An 18623-nucleotide genomic window follows, 5' to 3' on the forward strand; every position below is an offset into this window, starting at 1 on the left:
TGCAGTCTGCGCAAGGACGTCCGTTGGTAGTTGGCCTGCCGAGACACCACCCTCACATTGGACCAACTGGTAGACCTGTCCATCCGGCTGGACAACCTGCTGACTGCCCGCGGACGTCCGGATCGGGGCCTGTCAGTTCCATCCCCCAGCACCTCCGCTCCAACGCCCATCGAGCTGGGAGGTGCTGCACTTAGGGCGACCGGAGGAGGGGCCATTCCCTGCACCATCTGTGGCCGCAGAGGGCACACTGCTGGTCGGTGCTGGGGGGGTTCCTCAGGAAGTCGAGGCAGCAGGCAGAGCACTATCATGTCACCCCAGGTGAGTCAGCACCAGGCTCACCCAGAGCCCCCTGTTGCTAACATTTATGTGTTTATTTCATTTCCTGAGTTTTCCCCGCATTCCCAGCACAAGGCGCTAGTAGATTCAGGCGCAGCTGGGAATTCTATTGACCGTTTATTTGCCCATAGTTTAGGGATTCCCCTTGTTCCTGTAGATATGCCCTTTCCTATGCACGCTCTAGATAGTCGACCATTAGGGTCAGGGCTGATTAGGGAGGCCACCGCTCCACTTGACATGGTGACGCAGGTGGGTCATAAGGAGAGAATCAGTCTCTTCCTTATTGATTCTCCTGCATTTCCTGTGATGCTGGGCTTACCCTGGTTGGCCTGTCATGACCCCACTATTTAGTGGCAACAGAGGGCTCTCAAGGGGTGGTCACGAGAGTGCTCAGGGAGGTGTGTGGGGGTTTCCATCAGTGCGACTACGGTGGAAAGTCCAGACCAGGTCTCCACCGTGCGCATCCCCTCAGAATATGCAGATTTGGCTCTCGCATTCTGTAAGAAGAGGGCGACTAAATTACCACCTCATCGACGGGGGGATTGAGCGATAAATCTCCTGTTAGACGCAGCACTTCCCAGGAGTCACGTGTATCCTCTGTCACAGGAGGAGACAGCGGCTATGGAAACATATGTCTCCGAATCCCTGGGGCAGGGATACATTCGGCCCTCCACTTCACCTGCCTCCTCGAGTTTCTTTTTTGTGAAGAAGAATGATGGAGGTCTGCGCCCGTGTATTGACTATTGAGGGATCAATCAGATCACTGTGAGGTACAGCTACCCGCTGCCTCTCATCGCCAGTGCGATCGAGTCAATGCACGGGGCACGCTTCTTCACAAAATTGGATCTCAGGAGCGCTTACAACCTGGTGCGTATCCGGGAGGGGGACGAGTGGAAGACGGCATTTAGTACCACCTCAGGGCACTATGAGTACCTCGTCATGCCGTACGGGTTGATGAATGCTCCATCAGTCTTCCAGGCCTTTGTTGACGAGATTTTCCTGGACCTGCACGGGCAGGGTGTAGTGGTGTATGTTGATGACATTCTGATATACTCCGCTACACGCGCCGAGCATGTGTCCCTGGTGCGCAGGGTGCTTGGTCGACTGTTGGAGCATGACTTGTACATCAAGGCTGAGAAATGTCTGTTCTTCCAACAGTCCGTCTCCTTCCTAGGGTACCACATTTCCACGTCAGGGGGGGAGATGGAGAGTGACCGCATTTCAGCTGTGCTTAATTGGCCGACTCCCACCACGGTAAAGGAAGTGCAGCGGTTTCTGGGGTTTGCCAACTGCTACCGGAGGTTTATCCGGGGTTTTGGTCAGGTAGCAGCTCCCATTGCCTCACTGCTGAAGGGGGGACCGGTGCGGCTGCAGTGGTCGGCTGTAGCAGACAGGGCTTTTGGTCACCTGAAGGCTCTGTTTACCTCGGCTCCCGTCCTGGCTCATCCGGATCCCTCTTTGGCGTTCATAGTGGAGGTGGACGTGTCCGAGGCTGGGATAGGAGCCGTGCTCTCTCAGCGCTTGGGCACGCCACCAAAGCTCCGCCCCTGTGCTTTCTTTTTGAAGAAGCTCAGCCCGGGGAGCGAAACTATGATGTGGGGGACCGGGAACTGTTGGCTGTTGTCAAGGCTCTGAAGGCGTGGAGACATTGGCTTGAGGGGGCTAAACACCCTTTTCTCATCTGGACTGACCACCGCAATCTGGAGTACATCCGGGCGGCGAGGAGACTGAACCCTCGCCAGGCAAGGTGGGCTATGTTCTTTACCCGTTTTGTTTTCACTCTATCCTACAGACCAGGTTCCCAGAACGCTAAGGTAGACGCACTGTTCCGGATGTATGGCACAGAGGAGCGGTCCATGGATCCCACTCCCATACTTCCGGCCTCTTGCCTGGTGGCACCGGTGGTGTGGGAGCTGGACACGGACATCGAGCGGGCGTTAGGCATAGAGCCCACTCCCCCCCAGTGTCCAGCTGGGCGCCTGTACGTTCCGTCTGCTGTCCGCGACCGTACGATCTATTGGGCCCACACGTCACCCTCCTCTGGTCATCCTGGCATCGGTCGGACGGTGCGTTGCCTTAGTGCGAAGTACTGGTGGCCCACTTTAGCTAAGGACGTGAGGGTTTATGTTTCCTCCTGCTCGGTGTGCCCCCAGTGTAAGGCTCCTAGGCACCTGCCCAGAGGGAAATTACAACCCCTACCCGTTCCACAACGGCCGTGGTCGCACCTATCGGTGGACTTCCTGACAGATCTTCTTCCCTCACAGGGCAACACCATGATCCTGGTCGTGGTGGATCGGTTTTCTAAGTCCTGCCGTCTCCTCCTTTTGTCCGGTCTCCCTACGGCCTTAGAGACTGCGGAGGCCCTGTTCACTCACGTCTTCCGGCACTACGGGGTGCCTGAGGACATAGTCTCTGATCCGGGTCCCCAGTTCCGTCCAGGGTCTGGAAAGCGTTCATGGAACGTCTGGGGGTCTCGGTCAGCCTTACCTCAGGTTTTCACCCCGAGAGTAACGGGCAGGTGGAGAGAGTAAATCAGGATGTGGGTAGGTTTCTGCAGTCCTGTAGTTTAGCATCTGCTTCATCTGACCACTTTTTTATAGACCGAGTCCCTGGTGCTTCCTGCTTTAATTTTAGCTTGTAAGCAGGAATCAGGAGGATAGAGTTGTGGTCAGATTTACCAAAGTGCATACAGCCCAGTATATCACTTGGGCCGAGCTTCCTGCCATCCAGGACCTCTATACCAGGCGATGTCAGAGGAAGACCCTAAAAATTGTCAAAGACTCCAGTCACTTCTACTGCACGGCAAGCGGTACCGGTGCACCAAGTCTGGAACCAACAGGACCCTGAAAAGCTTCTACCTCCAAGCCATAAGACTGAATGAACAAGCATTTCGCTACACCCACAATAACATCTGCTAAACATGTGTATGTGACCAATAAAGATTTGATTTGATAAATAGTTAGTCCGGGTAGCTATTTGGTTAACTATCTGCATTGACCCTTTTTGCACTAACTTTGACTCATTACATAAACTGCTGTTACTGTTTATTATCTGTCACTTTATTCCTAGTTATATGCACACAAAAGGGCCACAAAAAGGCTTTATTACAGATAGAAATACTCCTCAGTTTCATCAGCTGTCCGGGTGGCTGGTCTCAGACGATCCCGCAGGTGAAGAACCCGGATGTGGAGGTCCTGGGCTGGCGTGGTTACACGTGGTCTGCGGTTGTGAGGCCAAATGATCAAATATTACGTTGGAGGTGGCTTATGGTAGAGAAATGAACATTCAATTCTCTGGAAACTGCTCTGGCAGACATTCCTGCAGTCAGCATGCCAATTACACACTCCCTCAAAACTTGACTGTGGCATTGTGTTGTGTGACAAAACTGCACATTTTAGAGTGGCCTTTTAGGTGCACCTGTGTAATGATCATGCTGTTTAATCAACTTCTTGATATACCACACCTGTCAGGTGGATGGATTATATTGGCAAAGGAGAAATGCTCACTAACAGGGATGTTAGAGAAATAAGCTTTTTGTGCTTATGGAACATTTCTGGGATCTTTTATTTCAGCTCATGAAACATGGGACCAAGACTTTTCATGTTACGTTTATATTTTTGTTCAGTACATATTGCCATTTAGCAGATGCTTTTATCCAAAGCGACTTACAGTCATGCTTGCATACATTTTACATATGGGACAAAGCTTTTGGTCAAAACTATCCACTGCCAATACAACATTTCCATGTTGACTTTCGGAGACTGAAGTATTGTTTTGTATACAGGCTGTTGCATGAGAATGAAACAGCACTGAGGAACGCTATTAGCCTGCACTGAGACACACGGAAAAAGACTGCATTCAAGAATACTAATTTATTATATTTGTAAAGTGCTTTTTCATTATAAAAGAATAAATAAATAAAAATGCAATTGACCAGTATTTGGACTGTGAAGAGAGGACAAAGTGTGTTTATTAGTGTGATTAACACATCTTTATTTCACTGTGCTCTGTGTTTACTGTTATACACAATATATATTTCTGCAGGGGGTTGAAAACATTTTCAAACTGCTTTGTGTGTTGTTATTCCTGATTGTAGATAAAACTGTATTACAATTGTATTACAATCATGACATAATGGGGATGGAATCATCCAGCCATGGCTAGAGCTGGTATAGAAAGACGCCTCAGACTGAAATGTTAATTTCAAAATCAATCAAATCAAATGTTATTTGTCACATGCTTTGTAAACAACAGGTGTAGACTAACAGTTTGACTGATTTCTTTATATGAACTGTAACTGTGTTTATGTTTCTGTTCAGTGTATTATTATAGATTATTGTCTCCAAAGAGGTGTATTCTGAACATAAACAGCATACAAAATCTATCTACAGTATACATTCTGAACACGAACGAGGATGTCAAACATGTAAAAGTGGTATTGGAGGCTAAATGTAAACACACATTCTCCTGCAGACAGACTCAGGGACATGATAGGTTCTGTCAGTCTCTTAGCAACAACATCCATCTCCTGGCTCAGCCTTATCACCTTCAGCAAGACCTGCTGGTCTTTCTCTCACATGACCTTTGCCCCCTCCATCTTCTCCGTCAGGGCCTGTTTAGTGAAGTTTAGACCGTACCAGTAAACACACGATAAGCTCTGGTTTGAGTTATTGTACAGACATTGTAGCCTGGGAGGTACCTAGATAAAAGTAAGCATTTGTTACAGGGTTTGGTTTTTTATTTATGTTTTGAGATTGGACTTTAGCACGTAGGTCGCACCGATTGGTGTCACCTCGTCAGTCAGTGTGTTAAACCTGTGTTGGCCCAGGTGCTATTTAGGAGTGGCTGGCTCAGTGCTCCAGTTGAGCGTGAGAGATATTAAGGACAGCTACACTTTATGTCAGCTGTGGTGCGAGTTCAACCTATTTACGTTAGAAAGAAGCCTGTGTTTTGGTGTTTCTTCAGTTCTTTTTACTCCCTGTCCTAAATTGCGTTTTTTCTTATAGTTTGTCATGGTGGGTGTCTTTAAGAACCACTATCTGTTTTATTTGGTTGGCAGTGATTTTCTTTGTTGTGAGCGTCATTTTGAGTTTGTCTTGTGGGAACGTTACACCTTGGAGAAGTAAGCCTTATCCGAGCCAGAATAGTCCATAGGGACTGGAGTCCATCTCCTGTTTCTGTAGTGTGAGGCAGTGTGATTTACAACTACACGCCTGGACAGGAGGCTTGTACCCAGAGGGAGGAATTCACTGGGAACGGATGTCGGTTAACATGAAATCAACCAAAAATGTCCCCCTTTATTGGCTTTAGGTTTAAAGTTGGCTGAAAATAGTAAAGTCCCTTAGGTTTTCCATATTGATTGAACTTCATCACATTAAATGCTTTGGTTGAAACGACATGGAAACAACGCTGATTCAACCTGTTTTTTGCCCAGTGGGAAGCTTTACTGCTAAGCAGGCAGGCACACTGTGGTCCACACACCTTTTGGGATACCTTGCACTGGCCTCAAAACACAGTGAGGGACACCGCAGGGTCAGCAGCACTGCCATCAACAGGTTACAGCACGTCCCGGACGACTTAACTGTTAGACCAAGCCACGTTGTCGAAGGGAACACGGGTTGCGTTGAATGACAAAGATTATATTCCTTAGTTCTGAGTTACTATGGAAACAGAGAGAGACAAGTTCCATAAGCTCCAGGTGGAAGGATGCTTTTTTATGTCCAAAAAAAAGCTGAGAAATCTGGACCTGCTAAATCTCAATGGACAGAAAAAATATACACCAGAAAAGTTCCTTTAGGTTATGAGTTTGTTTATTTGAAACAAAACCCCATCTAAATATGTCATCATTCAAACTTAACAATACATACCATTATACATTTTGGGTACATTAAAAAAAAGAAACGATTAAATGGGAAATAGTTTGGAACACAGCTATATTTAAGTGCAAAATAGTATATTAAACTAGGGAAGTGTACAGTACATAGAGTTCTAGGTGGAACATGGAATGTGATGCATAGATTTAAGACCAACTCATGGAATGTCTGTAGTGTGGGGCTATGGTCATAGCGACAGAAGGCTGACTAAAATAATCATTCAAATATAGTAGCAGATAGACATGCAGATCATTTGGTATGAGGCTACTGTGCAATAGTTGTATTCGAAAGGGACGGTTTTCCCCGGACACAGATTAAGCTAAATACTGAACTAAAATGCTATTTTCTAAATGGAGGTTCTCCATTGACCATTATTTATAGTCCAGGGTTAGGCTTAATCGGTGTCCGGGAAACCGGCCTAAAACGTTTTGGAGGGACAGTCACTAGACTTCCATTATTCATGAAGAGGTTTAGACATTACTACACACTTGATTTAGCTTATGTATAGGCAATAAGGTGTTCAATGTACAGGCTGCGTGCAAGTTGCAAAACAGGTTTGTACAATCCATTTTAAGACGACTCTCTTCACACGTAAGAGAACTATTAGTATTTATATAGTATAAATATATAATATAGTATCTGCATCTTTGTCTGTAGCTTCGCAGTACAGCAAGACGGTTGTTGAGTGTCAATAAGATTAACTTCAAAATGGAATCTCCCTATAACACGTTCTATTGTTTCTACTATGTTGTTGTTACTTATAACCTGGGTGGTGCCAGCCCTGAATGCTGATTGGCTGACAGCCGTGGTATATCAGACTGTATACCACGGGTATGACGAAACATTTGTTTTTACTGCTCTAATTATGTAGGTAACCAGTTTATAATAGCAATAAGGCACCTTGGGGATTTGTGGTATATGGACAATATACCACGGCTAAGGACTGTGTCCAAAGGCACTCCGCGTTGCATAAGAACAGCCCTTAGCCACGGTATACTGGCCGTATACCACACCCCCTCGGGCCTTATTGGTTAATCATAGTCAGCTGTTAATGATAAATATCCCTTTAAGTATGGGGCTAAAAACTATAGGAAAATGATTGCAGGTGCAGAAAACCTTCCTGTATGTATGTATCACCATCTTAACCAAATATACTGCAAAAATGAATCACAATCTTTACCATTTTCAACATTATGAATAAATTTAGAAAATACTGGAATGGACATTCTTTAAACACATATTTCGTTGATTAAATGTATTTATAGTAGGGAGGGACTCTATACATTGTTGGTGCTCTCATTAGAAAGGGAAGATGGGGAGGGGGGGATCATTTTTCCTAATCAAATGTCTGACGGGTTAGCATCATGGCTTAAGGTCAGGGGCCAGAGTTTTCCCCTCACCAGAAAAACTCTGGGCCCTTGTTCTGAATGTAATGACAGCTGGTATATAAGACCGGTGTCTGTACCAAACCAGGCTGGCCTCAGGGCATGACCAGGTCAGTGATACTAGAAGCCAGGCTGGCCTCAGGGCATGACCAGGTCAGTGATACTAGAAGCCAGGCTGGCCTCAGGGCATGACCAGGTCAGTGATACTAGAAGCCAGACCAAACTCAGGGCATGACCAGGTCAGTGATACTAGAAGCCAGGCTGGCCTCAGGGCATGACCAGGTCAGTGATACTAGAAGCCAGGCTGGCCTCAGGGCATGACCAGGTCAGTGACACTAGAAGCCAGGCTGGCCTCAGGGCATGACCAGGTCAGTGATACTAGAAACCAGGTCAGTGATACTAGAAGCCAGGCTGGCCTCAGGGCATGACCAGGTCAGTGATACTAGAAGCCAGGCTGGCCTCAGGGCATGACCAGGTCAGTGATACTAGAAGCCAGGCTGGCCTCAGGGCATGACCAGGTCAGTGATACTAGAAGCCAGGCTGGCCTCAGGGCATGACCAGGTCAGTGATACTAGAAGCCAGGCTGGCATCAGGGCATGACCAGGTCAGTGATACTAGAAGCCAGGCTGGCCTCAGGGCATGACCAGGTCAGTGATACTAGAAGCCAGGCTGGCCTCAGGGCATGACCAGGTCAGTGATACTAGAAGCCAGGCTGGCCTCAGGGCATGACCAGGTCAGTGATACTAGAAGCCAGGCTGGCCTCAGGGCATGACCAGGTCAGTGATACTAGAAGCCAGGCTGGCCTCAGGGCATGACCAGGTCAGTGATACTAGAAGCCAGGCTGGCCTCAGGGCATGACCAGGTCAGTGATACTAGAAGCCAGACCAAACTCAGGGCATGACGAGGCTGTCCTTCTCCTTCTCTATCCCCCTGACCAGCTCCTCCACCCAGAGCACCTCCGATGCCACCTGTTCTGCCAGGACCTCGTAACGGTTCTCCAGACGGCCAAACTTCCTCTTGAGGGCGTTAGCAGCCAGCATGGTGGCGCGGGCGTCCTCCTGACTCTGCCTGCGCTGGGCCTGGGTACGCTGCAGCTCCTGGCAGATGTGACCCAGGTCGCTGGCGATGCTCTGGTTCTCCTCCTTGTACCAGCCCTCCTTCTCCTCGTAGATAGACAGGAGAGCAGCCACGTCCTCCCGGCACGACCTGGAGAAGTCAGGGAGATGTTAGAATGTATAGAATACACGTTGTATCCAATTAGAGCGGCTATACATGCATTTTTTTATAATCAAATTAAAATGATTAATCGATCCATCCATCCCTCCCTCTCACCTCTGGTTTTGTTCCAGGTCTCTCAGCCCCTCCTCAGCAGCAGCGATCTCCTCCAGCACCTGGGAGAAGCGTTCGAAGTTGACGTAGGTGTTGTTGGGGGGCATGGAGGAGTGGGACTTGATGGTGTACTCCTTTAGACGCGTGGTCTTCAGACGCCTGCGCTCCGGCTTCTTCCCGCTCTCCTCCTGGCGCACGTTCCGCCTCTTGATCACCTGGGAGGAGAGGAGCGTTAATGGATAGTAGATAAAGGGGGTCAAAAACCATCAGTAAAGCGGCAGTAAACCATCAGTAAAGCGGCAGTAAACCATCAGTAAAGCGGCAGTAAACCATCAGGAAAGCGGCAGTAAACCATCAGGAAAGCGGCAGTAAACCATCAGGAAAGCGGCAGTAAACCATCAGGAAAGCGGGAGTAAACCATCAGGAAAGCGGCAGTAAACCATCAGGAAAGCGGCAGTAAACCATCAGGAAAGCGGCAGTAAACCATCAGGAAAGCGGCAGTAAACCATCAGGAAAGCAGCAGTAAACCATCAGGAAAGCGGTAGCAAACCATCAGGAAAGCGGCAGTAAACCATCAGTAAAGCGGCAGTAAACCATCAGGAAAGCGGCAGTAAACCATCAGTAACGCGCCAGTAAACCATCAGGAAAGCGGGAGTAAACCATCAGGAAAGCAGCAGTAAACCATCAGTAAAGAGGCAGTAAACCATCAGGAAAGCGGGAGTAAACCATCAGGAAAGCGGGAGTAAACCATCAGGAAAGCAGCAGTAAACCATCAGTAAAGAGGCAGTAAACCATCAGGAAAGCGGGAGTAAACCATCAGGAAAGCAGCAGTAAACCATCAGGAAAGAGGCAGTAAACCAGGTGCTAAAAGCCAACAGATGCTTTATAAGTGAAAGAGGGCAAAGGGATAGTCCAACATTTGGGATCAGTAAGATGTAAAATATGTGTGAGATGGTGAGAGATGTCTACCTTGATCCAGGGATGCTGAAGGCTGTCATCGATGGTCATCCTCTTCCTGGAGAAATAAGATATGAAAAATATTAAATTATTACTTTCTGCTTTACTCTCATGCCTTTGTAATTGCAATTATATAATTTCCACTGAAGACCAAAGTTCTCCAAGCCTATGGTGCGGATTCAGTAAACGTTCATCTTTTGCTAGAGTCCATACAATGATATATTAACTAACAAGACAAACAAAAGCAAATAGTTACTGTCATGTCCCTGCGTGTGTTGTTCTAAGTATTCCCGGGCCTGTTCTATCCACAGTAAACCAGCCTTACTTGGGATCCTTGACCAGCAGGCGTCTGATGAAGTCCTTGGCCAGCTCACTGGTGTTGCTGAAGTACTCCTCGTCAAAGTCATAGTTGACAGCAGAGATGTTGGTCAGAGTCTCCTGCTTGGTCTCCCCCAGGAACGGAGAGGCACCACTCAAACTGAGGAAGACCAACAGCATGTTGAAAACACTCAACCTAAGGTGGTATTGTACCGTTTTTCAGGCCATGGCCAAATATTGAATACAAGTGCTTATTTGCTATTTCATCATGTAAATGATTGGATTTCTCAGAAATAATGTTCACTTGTGTAGTTCTCCATTTTGTAAAACAGGTACAGAATATGTCTGTAGATTTAGAAATAATCTAACAATGTTTGACACGGTTTATGTCGCTCAACTGACACCATTATAATGTGAAGCAATACTTACAGAATGTACGTGATAACTCCAATACTCCTGGAGAAACAAGAGGACATCAAATTAGTGAGATTTACCTTAAGGGTAAAGAAACAAGAAAAACAACAATAACAAAAAGTTCTCAAAATCAGAAAAACATTTCAAATAATCGTAGTTTATTTTACCACATATCAGCCTCCAGTCCGAGTGGTTCATAGTTGACTATCTCTGGAGCTGTAAAACAAGCAGGATTATTAGAACCCAGATGGTCTTCAGGGAGATCAACACACAGACCTCCACTTATTAAAACAAATATCAAGGAATATTTTCCCCATTCCATAACATTAAGCTCATTGTGGAATATTTTTATTTTAAAACTATACGGGCCACCCGAGTGGCGCAGCTGTCTAAGGCACTGCATCGCAGTGTTGTGGCATCACTACAGACCTGGGGTTCAACCCCAGGCTGTGTCACAACCGGCCATGACCGTGTGTCCCATATGGCGGCGGACAATTGGCCCAGCGTCGTCCGGGTTAGGGGAAGGTTTGGCTCATTCAGCTCTAGCGACTCCTTGTGGCTGGCTGGGCGCCTGCATGCTGACTGAGCGGTGTTTCCTCCGACACATTGGTGCGGCTGGCTTCCGGGTTAAGTTTTGCGGGTCATATTTCAGAGGACGCATGACTCAACCTTCACCTCTCCCGAGCCCGTTGAGGAGTTGCAGCGATGAGACAAGATTGAAATCACAAAATTTGGGAGAAAAAGGAGTTCAAATGACCAAAAATAAAAATAAATAATATACTGTTTAAAGATATACTGCATGTTTTAATAAGGAAAATGAATATGTAGGAGCGTCTCACACAACAAAATATACGTGGAACACTAAATTGCTATTATTAGATTATTAATACATATTACAAACATATCTCTATGGTCTCACCAACAAACTCTGGCGTTCCAAAGATATTCTTAAACTCATTTCCAGCTTTGATCTGATGAGCGATGCCAAAGTCGATGAGTTTGATCCTGGGGTTGGGAACGTTCTTATCAAGCAGCATGATGTTCTCTGGCTACAGCACAAACAAACATTTCAGAATGCAGATAATAATACAATACAGATGTTTTTTGTTTTTTTAAGATACCAAACTATATATTTCTCAAATGCTGGAAAATCTTTTGGACGTTTTCACTGACGTTCCAATGACTCAAAACAGTCTATCAAGTTATACATTGAATGAGGAGTCGGAGCGCTCCAGTAGGAGTTTAAAGGAATACATCAAGTCAAGATGGAACTTTAGTTTACAATGCCAGCCTGGCTTCTCCTTCCCCAGACTCCACCCTTCCCACCTTCAGGTCAAAGTGAGCGATGCGTTTGGAGTGTAGATAGTGGACCCCGTCCAGGATCTGTTTGAGGAACTGTGTGGCTTCCTCCTCTGTTAGAGACTCCTTCTCTGCCAGGAAGTCAAATAGTTCCCCTCCAGACACGCTGGAACACACCAAGGAACAGGGTTAAAAAATTACTCTATTTTATCAATATACTATTTGAGTACAGGTCTGGGCCTGTATTCAGAACAAGTCTCAGACGAATCCTGCTTTAGGATCAGTTTAGCCTTTTAGATCATAGTGAATCAGATTACAAGGACGGGACGGGGACGGGGGGGGCTGATCCTAGATCAATCCCAAATATCAACTGGTGTAGCTCTACTCACAGCTCCAGGATGAGGATGACGTCTGTCTTGTTCTCGAAGATGTCGTGCAGCGTGATGATGTTGCTGTGCTGGATCTCTCTCAGGATGTTCACCTTGAAATTCATTTGATTATTTAAAAAGGCATATAAAGCTGGTCCAACCAGTACATACAATGATTGAGGATAAAACAAAAAGCCTGAATTCTTATTTCCATTGTTGTTCTCTCACCTCCCTCTCGATCTCCTCGCGGCTCACGCCCCGGCGGCTGGACGACAGGCGACGCTTCTTGATTAACTTGGCGGCGTACTCCGAGCCAGAACTCTTGTCTTTACACTTCCGTACGATGGCGAATTGTCCACTAGGAGAGGTAATGAGGATGATACATAGTATAATTTGTACATAAACATAGGAAACACAAGAAAGAGTGACTGGGCCAAATTCAGATAGCTAATCTGGGGAAAATCCTGATTTAAAGGGATAAATTCTTGACTACAAATTGTATAGGCTAGTGTTCACTGGAAGCATTGCAACACACTGGCTGGCCGTTTCACACTGGCTGGCCGTTTAATTTTATATAATAAGATAAAGACTCTATGCAAACATGTAAAGTGGGTGGCTATTGTTTTTATTATAAACATTTACACCTAACATTTGATTTACCACATGATAATGCTGTAGGAAGAAGCAGCTAAACTGAAAAAAAAGAAATGTCCCTTTTTCAGGACCCTGTCTTTCAAAGATAATTTGTAAAAATCCAAATAACTTCACAGATCTTCATTGTAAAGAGTTTAAACACTGTTTCCCATGCTTGTTCAATGAACCATAAACAATTAATGAACATGCACCTGTGGAATGGTCGTTAAGACAATAACAGCTTACAGATGGTAGGCAATTAAGGTCACAGTTATGAAAACTTAAGACACTAAAGAGGCTTTAGGGTCCGTGCTCATCTGCGTGAACGTGCCTTAGGCATGCTGCAAGGAGGCATGAAGACTGCAGATGTGGCCAGGGCAATAAATTGCAATGTCCGTACTGTGAGATGCCTAAGACAGCGCTACAGGGAGACAGGACGGACAGCTGATCGTCCTCGCAGTGGCAGACCACGTGTAACAACACCTGCACAGGATCGGTACATCCGAACATCACACCTGCAGGACAGGTACAGGATGGTGACAACAACTGCCCGAGTTACACTAGGAACGCACAATCCCTCCCTCAGTGCTCAGACTGACCGCAATAGGCTGAGAAAGGCTGGACTGAGGGTTTGTAGGCCTGTTGTAAGGCAGTCGCGGTTTTGTCTCACCAGGGGTGATGGTTGGATTCGCGTTTATCGTCGAAGGAATGAGCGTTACACCGAGGCCTGTACTCTGGAGCGGGATCGATTTGGAGGTGGAGGGTCCGTCATGGTCTGGGGCGGTGTGTCACAGCATCATCGGACTGAGCTTGTTGTCATTGCAGACAATCTCAACGCTGTGCGTTACAGGGAAGACATCCTCCTCCCTCATGTGGTACCCTTCCTGCAGGCTAATCCTGACATGACCCTCCAGCATGACAATGCCACCAGCCATACTGCTCGTTCTGTGCGTGATTTCCTGCAACACAGGAATGTCAGTGTTCTGCCATGGCCAGAGAAGAGCCCAGATCTCAATCCCATTGAGCACGTCTGGGACCTGTTGGATCAGAGGGTGAGGGCTAGGGCCATTCCCCCCAGAAATGTCCAGGAACTTGCAGGTGCCTTGGTGGAAGGATGGGGTAACATCTCAAAGCAAGAACTGGCAAATCTTGTGCAGTCCATGAGATGCACTGCAGTACTTAATGTAGCTGATGGCCACACCAGATACTGACTGTTACTTTGATTTTGACCCCCCCTTTGTTCAGGGACACATTATTCCATTTTTGTTAGTCACATCTCAGTAGTTGACTCTTATGTTCCTACAAATATTTACACATGTTAAGTTTGCTGAAAACTAACGCAGTTGACAGTGAGAGGACGTTTCTTTGTTTTGCCGAGTTCATAAATACTGCATTCCTGAGGGTCTATCCGTTCCTAAAGCTAAGTCTACAGCGCTTCTCTATCTGCACAGAACTGAATGTTCTGCTCTGCCATTTAATGTAAGTCTGCAAGCCCTTTCTGAGCAAACTCAGTCCCCCCCGCTCTCACACAGCAAGACCATACCTAGAGCCATAGAGGAAATAAACAGCTAGACTACACCTAATAAACAGCTAGACTACACCTAAAACAGCTAGACTACACCTAAAACAGCTAGACTACACCTAAAAACAGCTAGACTACACCTAATAAACAGCTAGACTACACCTAATAAACAGCTAGACTACACCTAATAAACAGCTAGACTACACCTAATAAACAGCTAGACTACACCTAAAACAGCTAGACTACACCTAAAACAGCTAGACTACACCTAAAACAGCTAATAAACAGCAAGACTAAACCTAGGGACATAAAGAGGAAATAAACGCATAGAAAAGGCAATGATGTCATTCTTCTTCTGCTGCAACACTGCAGAAAACAAAACTACTTCCATATAAAGGTAGGAAGTCAGGTTTATTGTGTCCCAAATGGCACCCTATTCCTTTTATAGTGCACTACTTTAGCCCTATGGTCTCTAATCTAAAATAGTGCGCTATGTAGGGAATAGGTTGCCATTTGGAACAAATGCAGGTTTAATCCTGTAGAAGCACATGACTCATTCTAGTGCTCCAGCTCTGTTTAGTTTATAAGGACTTGTTAAAAACACAGAGCAGGCTTGCATAACAGGACAGAGATCTCTACACTGTTGAATAAACAGTCCCACAAATACACTGAGAATTTGCCAACGGATGTTTTCATTCAGCTATGTGATTTCAAGTCAACTAAGTGGAATTTGGATTGTATCATTAGGAGAGCCCAACAATAAATATTGAAGATCTTTGTAAAAATATAGTGCTTCACTTTACATACAATAGTTACTAAAGGTGGGGTCCCGGCCACAACCGGGAGACTCATGGGGCGGTGCACAATTGGCCCAGTGCCGTCCGGGTTTGGGGAGGGTTTGGCCGGCAGGGATGTCCTTGACCCATCGCGCACTAGCGACTCCTGTGGCGACATGGTCGCCAGGTGTACAGTGTTTCCTCCGACACGTTGGTGAGGCTGGCTTCCGGGTTAAGCGGGTATTGTGTCAAGAAGCAGTGCGGCTTGGTTGGGTTGTGTTTCGGAGGACGCACGACTCTCGACCTTTGCCTCTCCCGAGTCCGTATGGGAGTTGCAGCAATGTGACAAGACTGTAACTACCAATTGGATACAATGATATTGGGGAGAGAAAGGGGTAAATCAAATAAAAAATAAATAAAGAATTGAGTTAAAGGTGAAGAGAGATCTGTACTCATTAGAGGCTGATAAATTTGGGCCGATTTCAAGTTTTCATAACAATCGGTAATCAGCATTTTTGGACGCTGATTACATTGCACTCCACGAGGAGACTGCGTGGCAGGCTGACCACGCGAGTGCAGCAAGGAGCCAAGGTAAGTTGCTAGCTAGCATTAAACTTATCTTATAAAAAACAATCAATCTTCACATAATCACTAGTTAACTACACATGGTTGATGATATTACTAGTTTAACTAGCTTGTCCAGCGTTGCATATAATCAATGCGGTGCCTGTTAATTTATCATCGAATCACAGCCTACTTCGCCAAACGGGTGATGATTTAACAAGCGCATATGCGAAAATAGCACTGACGTTGCACCAACGTACCTAACCATAAACATCCATGCCTTTCTTAAAATCAATACACAAGTATATTTTTTTTAAACCTGCATATTTAGTTAAAAGAAATTCATGTTAGCAGGCAATATTAACTAGGGAAAATGTGTCACTTCTCTTGCAAACAGTCAGGGTATACGCAGCAGTTTGGGCCGCCTGGCTCGTTGCGAAAGACCATTTCTTCCTAACAAAGACCATAATTAATTTGCCAGAATTTTACATAAATTATGACATAACATTGAAAGTTGTGCAATGTAACAGCAATATTTTGACTTAGGGATGCCACCCGTTAGATAAAATACGGAACGGTTCCGTATTTCACTGAAAGAAAAACCGTTTTGTTTTCTAAATGATAGTTTCCGGAATTGACCATATTAATGACCTAAGGCTCATATTTCTGTGTGTTTATTATATTATAATTAAGACTATGATTTGATATTTGATAGAACTGTCTGACAGAGGTGGTAGGGAGCAGCAGGCTCGTAAGCATTCATTCAAACAGCACTTTCCTGCGTTTGCCAGCAGCTCTTCGCTTGCGCTGTTTATAACTTCAAGCCTATCAACTCCCGTGATTAGGGTGGCAAAACTATAGTGCCTGTAAGAACATCCAATAGTCAAAGGTAAATGAAATACAAATGGTAGAGAGAAATCGTCCCATAATAACTACAACCTAAAACTTCTTACCTGGGAATATTGAAGACTCATGTTAAAAGGAACCACCAGCTTTCATATGTTCTCATGTTCTGAGCAAGGAACTTAAACGTTAGCTTTTTTACATGGCACATATTGCACTTTTACTTTCTTCTCCAACACTGTGTTTTTGCATTATTTAAACCAAATTGAACATGTTTCATTATTTATTTGAGACTAAATTGATTTTATTTATGCATTAAGTTAAAATAAAAGTGTTTATTCAGTATTGTTGTAATTGTCATTATTACAAATATATATATCGGCCGATTAACCGGTATCGGCCTTTTTGTTGGCCCTCCAATAATCGGTATCAGCGTTGAAAAATCATAAACGGTCGACCTCTAGTACTCATACATCCTAACACTTAATTAAAAACATATGAATCAGTAGGCAACAGAGGAGGCTGGTGGGTGGCTCTATAGGAGGACAGGCTCATTGTAATGGCTGGAATAGAATACATGGAACGGTAGGCACACTTAATTGCATTGGCCCAGTGTGCCTCATGCTGGGTAGGAGTTTTCCCTCAATCTTCCTAAAATTACAAATTCTGCCCACTGACACATTGGGAGAGCTGAATCAAGTCTGCTTTGTATCCTCCTCCAGCAACACTGTACACAGACAGACACAGGTCAGATCTTACCTCCCCAGCTCCTCCCCCATATCATAGAACACCTCCACATCCTCTTGTCTGAAGCCAGCCATGGTCTGACTGGGTTGCTGCTGATAGAAGTTGTGTCTTGAATCACACTGAATTACAGAACAGGGAAACATGATTATTAGTACCTGCCAAGGAAATTGAGACCCATAACATGGCAACGATAGACTTATGTGATGCTGACAAGAGCAAAAATAGATCAAATACATACTACACGTCATAGATTGACAATAGGCATGCCATAGGCTGCATAATTTAGCCACAAGGGGGGATGCATACAATCAGTTAACACACATACAGTAAATTGATGTAACCATTTGACCCTGAACAAATTCATCCCCAACCAATGATGTGCATACCCCCCCCCCCCCCCCCCAAAAGTGGTCGTCCTTATTTGGCCAAAGTCAACGCGGCAGAGTTGCTGGGTTTCTTCGACTCCAGCCACATATGTGATGAACATCGTGGAGTTGAGAAGGAAAACTTGGCTGGTAGGACTAACAACTCCGCATACCAGTCTGACTTACGTCATCTTCTTCCATCAACTCGCTGATTAAAGGGTCTCACTGCGGGTTTTAACATTAGATAACCGTTTGCTACTCAGATTGAGAAACAATGGTTTCGTGTTGTTACCGGAAATACTATGGATTAACATTACACCGCAAAATGTATTTTTTTTGTTGACAAGCAAAAACTGAACTTTAGCCATATGTAGCTAACTAGCTGCTAACTGGCTAGCTACCGTTTGGAGTCTGGAGAAGTGAGCCAGTGGGATACGGCTAACTTCTTCCTATAAATAACAACAAACAAACCCCAAACTCTTGCCGTGATAATGGGTCGTGGCAAAACCAAATTCTAAAGAAAATATAGCTACATTTTTGACAAAGCTTGCTGGTAATGCTATATTAGATAGCTAGCTAGCTACATGAACTAATTCACTAATGTTAACTAGCGAACAGGATTCGAACTTAGCGCTCATCAAGTTTTATATAACGTCAGCCGAAACAGAGATGGTAGTTTATCGTTCCTTACTGTCTATAAAAATTACAAGTCAGATACTTACATTATAACTGGCTACGGGTCCTGCATTCCTCTCCTGAGTCAAATTTCCGGTGGTTGAAGAAAATTACAGCACTTTGAGACAGGAGGATGGACCATATGGAATGACATCATACTGACTTCACCGTTGTACGTGCACAAGTTTGAACCCGCAAAAGCAATCATTACTGTCTGAA

The 18623-nt window shown here is 45.3% G+C and overlaps 1 protein-coding gene across 1 annotated transcript; it reads right to left on the reverse strand.

Annotated features, from left to right (window-relative positions):
- Positions 1-6128: 6128 nt before the first annotated feature.
- On the reverse strand, positions 6129-18462 carry dapk3 (death-associated protein kinase 3). The gene is given in 12 exon segments (NM_001165387.1): positions 6129-8800; positions 8927-9138; positions 9893-9938; positions 10206-10358; positions 10628-10654; positions 10780-10828; positions 11532-11661; positions 11939-12077; positions 12301-12392; positions 12508-12637; positions 17377-17483; positions 18452-18462. Coding segments are annotated over 11 exon segments (1356 nt in total). The 5' UTR covers positions 17439-17483; positions 18452-18462; the 3' UTR covers positions 6129-8484.
- Between the last annotated feature and the right edge of the window lie 161 nt (positions 18463-18623).

The sequence above is a fragment of the Salmo salar genome, chromosome 14 (genome assembly GCF_965601325.2).
Source record: "Salmo salar chromosome 14, fSalSal1, whole genome shotgun sequence".
NCBI lineage: Eukaryota > Metazoa > Chordata > Actinopteri > Salmoniformes > Salmonidae > Salmo > Salmo salar.